Source organism: Scyliorhinus torazame, chromosome 12 (assembly GCF_047496885.1).
Source record: "Scyliorhinus torazame isolate Kashiwa2021f chromosome 12, sScyTor2.1, whole genome shotgun sequence".
NCBI lineage: Eukaryota > Metazoa > Chordata > Chondrichthyes > Carcharhiniformes > Scyliorhinidae > Scyliorhinus > Scyliorhinus torazame.
Window position 1 is genome coordinate 211,042,569 of NC_092718.1, and position 12,249 is coordinate 211,054,817.

Here is a 12,249-nt window from a genome sequence, read left to right on the forward strand (position 1 = left end):
AGACACACACACATTCAGACTCACACACATTCAGACTCACACACATCATAGACGCACACACACACATCATAGACTCACACACATTCAGACTCACACAGATTCAGACTCACACACATTCAGACTCACACACATCATAGACGCACACACACACATCATAGACTCACACACATTCAGACTCACACAGATTCAGACTCACACAGATTCAGACTCACACACACATCATAGACGGACACACATTCAGACTCACACACATCATAGACGCACACACACACATCATAGACACACACACATTCAGACTCACACACATTCAGACACACACACATTCAGACTCACACACATTCAGACTCACACACACATCATAGACTCACACACATTCAGACACACACACATTCAGACTCACACACATTCAGACTCACACACATCATAGACTCACACACATTCAGACACACACACATTCAGACTCACACACATTCAGACACACACACATTCAGACTCACACACATCATAGACGCACACACACACATCATAGACTCACACACATTCAGACTCACACACATTCAGACTCACACACATTCAGACTCACACACATTCAGACTCACACAGATTCAGACTCACACACATCATAGACTCACACACATTCAGACTCACACACATTCAGACTCACACACATTCAGACTCACACACATCATAGACGCACACACACACATCATAGACTCAAACACATTCAGACACACACACATTCAGACTCACACACATTCAGACTCACACATCATAGACTCACACACATTCAGACTCACACACATCATAGACTCACACACACATCATAGACTTACACACATTCAGACACACACACATTCAGACTCACACACATTCAGACTCACACACATTCAAACTCACACACATTCAGACTCACACACATTCATAGACTCACACACATTCAGACACACACACATCATAGACTCACACACATTCAGACTCACACACATCGTAGACTCACACACATCATAGACTCACACACATCATAGACTCACACACATTCAGACACACACACACATCATAGACTCACACACATCATAGACACACACACATTCAGACTCACACACATTCAGACTCACACACATTAACACTTGTATACATACATCATAGACTCACACACATTCTGACTCACACACACATCATAGACTCACACATATTCAGACTCACACACATTCAGACAGACTCACACACATTCAGACACACACACACATTCAGACTCACAGACATTCAGACTAACACACATTCATAGACACACACATTCAGACAGACTCACACACATTCAGACAAACACACACATTCAGACTCACACACATTCAGACTCACACACATTCATAGACTCACACATATCATAGACTCACACACATTCAGACTCACACACATTATAGACTCACACACATTCAGACTCACACACATTCAGACAGACTCACACACACACATTCAGACAGACTTACACACACATTCAGACTCACACACACATTCGTAGACTCACACACACATTCATAGATTCACACACATTCAGACAGACTCACACACATTCAGACACACACACACATTCAGACTCACACACATTCAGACTAACACACATTCATAGACACACACATTCAGACAGACTCACACACATTCAGACAAACACACACATTCAGACTCACACACATTCAGACTCACACACATTCATAGACTCACACACATTCAGACTCACACACATTCAGACTCACTCACATTCATAGACTCACACACATTCAGACTCACACACATTCAGACAGACTCACACACATTCAGACACACACACACACATTCAGACACTCACACACACGTTCAGACTCACACACACATTCGTAGACTCACACACACATTCATAGACTCACACACATTCAGACTCACACACACATTCATAGACTCACACACATTCAGACTCACACACATCATAGACTCACACACATTCAGACTCACACACACATTCATAGACTCACACACATTTAGACACACACACACATCATAGACTCACACAGATTCAGACTCACACACATCATAGACTCACACACATTCAGACTCACACACACATTCATAGACTCACACACATTCAGACTCACACACATCATAGACTCACACATTCAGACTCACACACATCATAGACTCACACACATCATAGACTCACACACATTCTGACACACACATTCAGACTCACACACATCATAGACTCACACACATTCAGACACACACATTCAGACTCACACACATTCAGACTCACACACATCATAGACTCACACACATTCAGACACACACACATTCAGACTCACACACATTCAGACTCACACACATCATAGACGCACACACACACATCATAGACTCACACACATTCAGACTCACACAGATTCAGACTCACACACATTCAGACTCACACACATCATTGACGCACACACACACACATCATAGACTCACACACATTCAGACTCACACAGATTCAGACTCACACAGATTCAGACTCACACACACATCATAGACGGACACACATTCAGACTCACACACATCATAGACGCACACACACACATCATAGACACACACACATTCAGACTCACACACATTCAGACACACACACATTCAGACTCACACACATTCAGACTCACACACACATCATAGACTCACACACATTCAGACACACACACATTCAGACTCACACACATTCAGACTCACACACATTCAGACTCACACACATCATAGACTCACACACATTCAGACACACACACATTCAGACTCACACACATTCAGACACACACACATTCAGACTCACACACATCATAGACGCACACACACACATCATAGACTCACACACATTCAGACACACACACATTCAGACTCACACACATTCAGACTCACACACATTCAGACTCACACAGATTCAGACTCACACACATCATAGACTCACACACATTCAGACTCACACACATTCAGACTCACACACATTCAGACTCACACACATCATAGACGCACACACACACATCATAGACTCAAACACATTCAGACACACACACATTCAGACTCACACACATTCAGACTCACACATCATAGACTCACACACATTCAGACTCACACACATCATAGACTCACACACACATCATAGACTTACACACATTCAGACACACACACATTCAGACTCACACACATTCAGACTCACACACATTCAAACTCACACACATTCAGACTCACACACATTCATAGACTCACACACATTCAGACACACACACATCATAGACTCACACACATTCAGACTCACACACATCGTAGACTCACACACATCATAGACTCACACACATCATAGACTCACACACATTCAGACACACACACACATCATAGACTCACACACATCGTAGACACACACACATTCAGACTCACACACATTCAGACTCACACACATTAACACTTGTATACATACATCATAGACTCACACACATTCTGACTCACACACACATCATAGACTCACACATATTCAGACTCACACACATTCAGACAGACTCACACACATTCAGACACACACACACATTCAGACTCACAGACATTCAGACTAACACACATTCATAGACACACACATTCAGACAGACTCACACACATTCAGACAAACACACACATTCAGACTCACACACATTCAGACTCACACACATTCATAGACTCACACATATCATAGACTCACACACATTCAGACACACACACATTATAGACTCACACACATTCAGACTCACACACATTCAGACAGACTCACACACACACATTCAGACAGACTTACACACACATTCAGACTCACACACACATTCGTAGACTCACACACACATTCATAGACTCACACACATTCAGACTCACACACACATTCATAGACTCACACACATTCAGACTCACACACATCATAGACTCACACACATTCAGACTCACACACACATTCATAGAAGCACACACATTTAGACACACACACACATCATAGACTCACACAGATTCAGACTCACACACATCATAGACTCACACACATTCAGACTCACACACACATTCATAGACTCACACACATTCAGACTCACACACATCATAGACTCACACATTCAGACTCACACACATCATAGACTCACACACATCATAGACTCACACACATTCAGACACACACACATTCAGACTCACACACATCATAGACTCACACACATTCAGACACACACACATTCAGACTCACACACATTCAGACTCACACACATTCAGACACACACACATTCAGACTCACACACATTCAGACACACACACATTCAGACTCACACACATTCAGACTCACACACATCATAGACTCACACACATTCAGACACACACACATTCAGACTCACACACATTCAGACTCACACACATCATAGACGCACACACTCACACATCATAGACTCACACACATTCAGACTCACACAGATTCAGACTCACACAGATTCAGACTCACACACATCATAGACTCACACACATTCAGACTCACACACATTCAGACTCACACACATCATAGACGCACACACACACATCATAGACTCACACACATTCAGACACACACACATTCAGACTCACACACATTCAGACTCACACATCATAGACTCACACACATTCAGACTCACACACACATCATAGACTCACACACATTCAGACACACACACATTCAGACTCACACACATTCAGACTCACACATTCAAACTCACACACATTCAGACTCACACACATTCATAGACTCACACACATTCAGACACACACACATCATAGACTCACACACATTCAGACTCACACACATCGTAGACTCACACACATCATAGACTCACACACATCATAGACTCACACACATTCAGACACACACACACATCATAGACTCACACACATCATAGACACACACACATTCAGACTCACACACATTCAGACTCACACACATTAACACTTGTACACACACATCATAGACTCACACACATTCTGACTCACACACACATCATAGACTCACACATATTCAGACTCACACACATTCAGACAGACTCACACACATTCAGACACACACACACATTCAGACTCACACATTCAGACTAACACACATTCATAGACACACACATTCAGACAGACTCACACACATTCAGACAAACACACACATTCAGACTCACACACATTCAGACTCACACACATTCATAGACTCACACACATCATAGACTCACACACATTCAGACTCACACACATTATAGACTCACACACATTCAGACTCACACACATTCATAGACTCACACACATTCAGACTCACACACATTCAGACAGACTCACACACATTCAGACACACACACACACATTCAGACAGACTCACACACACGTTCAGACACACACATACATTCAGACAGGCTCACACACATTCAGACTCACACACACATTCGTAGACTCACACACACATTCATAGACTCACACACATTCAGACTCACACACACATTCATAGACTCACACACATTCAGACTCACACACATCATAGACTCACACACATTCAGACTCACACACACATTCATAGACTCACACACATTTAGACACACACACACATCATAGACTCACACAGATTCAGACTCACACACATCATAGACTCACACACATTCAGACTCACACACACATTCATAGACTCACACACATTCAGACTCACACACATCATAGACTCACACACATTCAGACTCACACACACATTCATAGACTCACACACATTTAGACACACGCACACACATCATAGACTCACACACATTCAGACTCACACACATCATAGACTCACACACATTCAGACTCACACACACATTCATAGACTCACACACATTCAGACTCACACACATCATAGACGCACACACACACACATCATAGACTCACACACATTCAGACTCACACAGATTCAGACTCACACAGATTCAGACTCACACACATCATAGACTCACACAAATTCAGACTCACACACATTCAGACTCACACACATTCAGACTCACACACATCATAGACGCACACACACACATCATAGACTCACACACATTCAGACACACACACATTCAGACTCACACACATTCAGACTCACACATCATAGACTCACACACATTCAGACTCACACACACATCATAGACTCACACACATTCAGACACACACACATTCAGACTCACACACATTCAGACTCACACACATTCAGACTCACACACATTCAGACTCACACACATTCAGACTCACACACATTCATAGACTCACACACATTCAGACACACACACATCATAGACTCACACACATTCAGACTCACACACATCGTAGACTCACACACATCATAGACTCACACACATTCAGACTCACACACATTCAGACTCACACACATCATAGACTCACACACATCCAGACACACACACATTCAGACTCACATACATTCAGACTCACACACATTCAGACACACACACATTCAGACTCACACACATTCAGACTCACACACATCATAGACTCACACACATTCAGACACACACACATTCAGACTCACACACATTCAGACTCACACACATCATAGACTCACACACATCATAGACTCACACACATTCAGACTCACACACATTCAGACTCACCCACATCATAGACTCACACACATTCAGACACACACACATTCAGACTCACACACATTCATAGACTCACACACATTCAGACTCACACACATTCAGACTCACCCACATCATAGACTCACACACATTCAGACACACACACATTCAGACTCACACACATTCATAGACACACACACATTCAGACTCACACACATTCAGACAGACTCACACACATTCAGACACACACACACACATTCAGACAGACTCACACACACGTTCAGACACACACATACATTCAGACAGGCTCACACACATTCAGACTCACACACACATTCGTAGACTCACACACACATTCATAGACTCACACACATTCAGACTCACACACACATTCATAGACTCACACACATTCAGACTCACACACATCATAGACTCACACACATTCAGACTCACACACACATTCATAGACTCACACACATTTAGACACACACACACATCATAGACTCACACAGATTCAGACTCACACACATCATAGACTCACACACATTCAGACTCACACACACATTCATAGACTCACACACATTCAGACTCACACACATCATAGACTCACACACATTCAGACTCACACACACATTCATAGACTCACACACATTTAGACACACGCACACACATCATAGACTCACACACATTCAGACTCACACACATCATAGACTCACACACATTCAGACTCACACACACATTCATAGACTCACACACATTCAGACTCACACACATCATAGACGCACACACACACACATCATAGACTCACACACATTCAGACTCACACAGATTCAGACTCACACAGATTCAGACTCACACACATCATAGACTCACACAAATTCAGACTCACACACATTCAGACTCACACACATTCAGACTCACACACATCATAGACGCACACACACACATCATAGACTCACACACATTCAGACACACACACATTCAGACTCACACACATTCAGACTCACACATCATAGACTCACACACATTCAGACTCACACACACATCATAGACTCACACACATTCAGACACACACACATTCAGACTCACACACATTCAGACTCACACACATTCAGACTCACACACATTCAGACTCACACACATTCAGACTCACACACATTCATAGACTCACACACATTCAGACACACACACATCATAGACTCACACACATTCAGACTCACACACATCGTAGACTCACACACATCATAGACTCACACACATTCAGACTCACACACATTCAGACTCACACACATCATAGACTCACACACATCCAGACACACACACATTCAGACTCACATACATTCAGACTCACACACATTCAGACACACACACATTCAGACTCACACACATTCAGACTCACACACATCATAGACTCACACACATTCAGACACACACACATTCAGACTCACACACATTCAGACTCACACACATCATAGACTCACACACATCATAGACTCACACACATTCAGACACACAGACATTCAGACTCACACACATTCAGACTCACACACATTCAGACACACACACATTCAGACTCACACACATTCAGACACACACACATTCAGACTCACACACATTCAGACACACACACATTCAGACTCACACACATTCAGACTCACACACATCATAGACTCACACACATTCAGACACACACACACACATTCAGACAGACTCACACACACGTTCAGACGCACACACACATTCAGACAGGCTCACACACATTCAGACTCACACACACATTCGTAGACTCACACACACATTCATAGACTCACACACATTCAGACTCACACACACATTCATAGACTCACACAGATTCAGACTCACACACATCATAGACTCACACACATTCAGACTCACACACACATTCATAGACTCACACACATTCAGACTCACACACATCATAGACTCACACATTCAGACTCACACACATCATAGACTCACACACATCATAGACTCACACACATCATAGACTCACACACATTCAGACACACACACATTCAGACTCACCCACATCATAGACTCACACACATTCAGACACACACACATTCAGACTCACACACATTCAGACTCACACACATTCAGACACACACACATTCAGACTCACACACATTCAGACACACACACATTCAGACTCACACACATTCAGACTCACACACATCATAGACTCACACACATTCAGACACACACACATTCAGACTCACACACATTCAGACTCACACACATCATAGACGCACACACACACACATCATAGACTCACACACATTCAGACTCACACAGATTCAGACTCACACAAAACATAGACTCACACACATTCAGACTCACACACATTCAGACTCACACACATTCAGACTCACACACATCATAGACGCACACACACACATCATAGACTCACACACATTCAGACACACACACATACATACTCACACACATTCAGACTCACACATCATAGACTCACACAATTAGACTCACACACACATCATAGACTCACACACATTCAGACACACACACATTCAGACTCACACACATTCAGACTCACACATTCAAACTCACACACATTCAGACTCACACACATTCATAGCCTCACACACATTCAGACACACACACATCATAGACTCACACACATTCAGACTCACACACATCTTAGACTCACACACATCATAGACTCACACACATCATAGACTCACACACATCATAGACTCACACACATTCAGACACACACACACATCATAGACTCACACACATCATAGACACACACACATTCAGACTCACACACATTCAGACTCACACACATTAACACTTGTACACACACATCATAGACTCACACACATTCTGACTCACACACACATCATAGACTCACACATATTCAGACTCACACACATTCAGACAGACTCACACACATTCAGACACACACACACATTCAGACTCACACACATTCAGACTAACACACATTCATAGACACACACATTCAGACAGACTCACACACATTCAGACAAACACACACATTCAGACTCACACGCATTCAGACTCACACACATTCAGACTCACACACATTCATAGACTCACACACATCATAGACTCACACACATTCAGACTCACACACATTATAGACTCACACACATTCAGACTCACACACATTCATAGACTCACACACATTCAGACTCACACACATTCAGACAGACTCACACACATTCAGACACACACACACACATTCAGACAGACTCACACACACGTTCAGACACACACACACATTCAGACAGGCTCACACACATTCAGACTCACACACACATTCGTAGACTCACACACACATTCATAGACTCACACACATTCAGACTCACACACACATTCATAGACTCACACACATTCAGACTCACACACATCATAGACTCACACACATTCAGACTCACACACACATTCATAGACACACACATTTAGACACACACACACATCATAGACTCACACAGATTCAGACTCACACACATCATAGACTCACACACATTCAGACTCACACACACATTCATAGACTCACACACATTCAGACTCACACACATCATAGACTCACACACATTCAGACTCACACACACATTCATAGACTCACACACATTTAGACACACGCACACACATCATAGACTCACACACATTCAGACTCACACACATCATAGACTCACACACATTCAGACACACACACACGTTCAGACAGACGCATACACATTCAGACAAACTCACACGCATTCAGACAGACACACACATTCAGATAGACTCACACACATTCAGACAGACCCACACACATTCAGGCAGACTCAAACACACTCAGACAGACTCACACACATTCAAACACACACTCATCCAGACAGACACACTCATTCAGACAGACACACACTCATTCAGACAGACACACACTCATTCAGACAGACACACACTCATTCAGACAGACACACACACGTTCAGACAGACTCACACACGTTCAGACAGACTCACACGTTCAGACAGACTCACACGTTCAGACAGACTCACACATATTCAAACACACACTCATTCAGACAGACACACACAGACGGATACAGATACACACACACAGATACATACACATATACACACACACAGATATATACACACACAGATACAATATACACACACACAGATACACACACACATACACAGATGCACAGATATACACACACATACATACACACTGATACATGCACACATACAGAAATACACACAGATGCACACACACAGACTGATAAACACACACACAGATACACAGGCACACACACAGACACACACACATATCCACTGTGTGTGATACAGATCTGGCACACACGCCTCTATATTCACTGACCAGCAGAAACTATGGCAGTCATTGCAGAGATCTTGGCCTGCCGTGGATCCCCGCTGCCGAGCGCCATTCCCACACGGACCCCAGCTGCCATTCCGATCCCAACGTGAGTCTGGAAATGGGAAAACGGCACTTTAAAAAAAAAATGCTGGTAGAGTCTGCAGTCTGGACAGTGTGTGGCGATGGTGTTCCCATGCGGCCGATGCCCTTGTCCTGCTAGGTGGCATGTAGCGAGTTGGGTGCTGGGATGCGAGTGTAGGCGTTAGGTGTTAATCGTGTCCCATGGGGGGTGTGGAGGGTGTGGGGTTGGTGCGTGGGTCAGAGAGCATAGTGAACCTGCAGGGTAAAACTTACCATATATAAAACTGTCAACACTTGGAAAATAATAGACTGAGCCCCAAGCTCAACTTGACTGATTAGACCTGGAAGAGAAAGAGGAAAATCAGATTTGTCATTAAAATGCACAACACAGCCCAGCCTGGGCAAGGTCACATCGAACGCAGGCCGAAACAGGCACTGTCAATTCTTTAACCAAAGAGAAAATGCTGGAAAATCTCAGCAGCTTTGACAAAGAGTCATCGGACTTGAAACATTCGCTCTTTCCTCTCCCTCGAGATGCTGCCCGGCCTCCTGAGATTTTCCAGCATTTTCTCTTTCGTTTCAGATTCCCGCATCCGCAGTATTTTGCTTTTGCCCACTGTCAATGCTTTTCCATTCCGACCATCCTGCCTGGATTCAGCCTACAATTACTTACCCGCCAGGAAGGATCCCATTTCATAGGCCCATAACTCGATGCAAAACATGAGCATGCTGGGGATAGCCAGTCGCAAGAATGGTCCCCATTCCTGTAGGCAGTCCATTGTCCATCCTGGGCCAAGACAACCAAAAAGCTCCATTAGGGCAGCCGTCGAAAGCTCTACAAGTTCCCACTGTTCCCTCCAGAGGCAACCGGCCCACTGCTGGCTGGACCGGCCCCGCCCACCTTCCAGCACGCGCCAATACCTCCTTTACCGGCTTCCTGCCTCGTCCCCCAACTCCCTTTCACCCAGTGCTCGTTGTCCGACACATTGGCTCCCGGTGACCCCTTGCGGCAGGTTCCCTGGCAGGGGGGGGGGGGGGGGCGGGGGGGGGGGGGGCGCGGCAGGGCAGGGGGGGGGGCTGCTGGGGGGGGGGTGGAGTGACAAGCCACGTAAAACGCCATAGTCGGCGGCGGGAGCAGAGGATCCTGCGGGGGGGGGGGGGGGGGGGGGGGGGGGATAATCCAACCCA

General features: G+C 44.2%; 1 protein-coding gene across 1 annotated transcript in view; it reads right to left on the reverse strand.

Annotated features, from left to right (window-relative positions):
* The window catches only part of LOC140386945 (multidrug and toxin extrusion protein 1-like), a 102,464-nt gene that overhangs the window by 73,070 nt on the left and 17,145 nt on the right, over positions 1-12,249 (reverse strand). The window contains exons 8-10 of the mRNA XM_072469862.1: positions 11,735-11,848; positions 11,335-11,402; positions 10,984-11,092 (exon numbers count right to left, since the gene is read on the reverse strand). Coding sequence (XP_072325963.1) covers positions 10,984-11,092; positions 11,335-11,402; positions 11,735-11,848 — 291 coding nt within the window. The remainder of the gene's footprint in view (positions 1-10,983; positions 11,093-11,334; positions 11,403-11,734; positions 11,849-12,249) is intronic.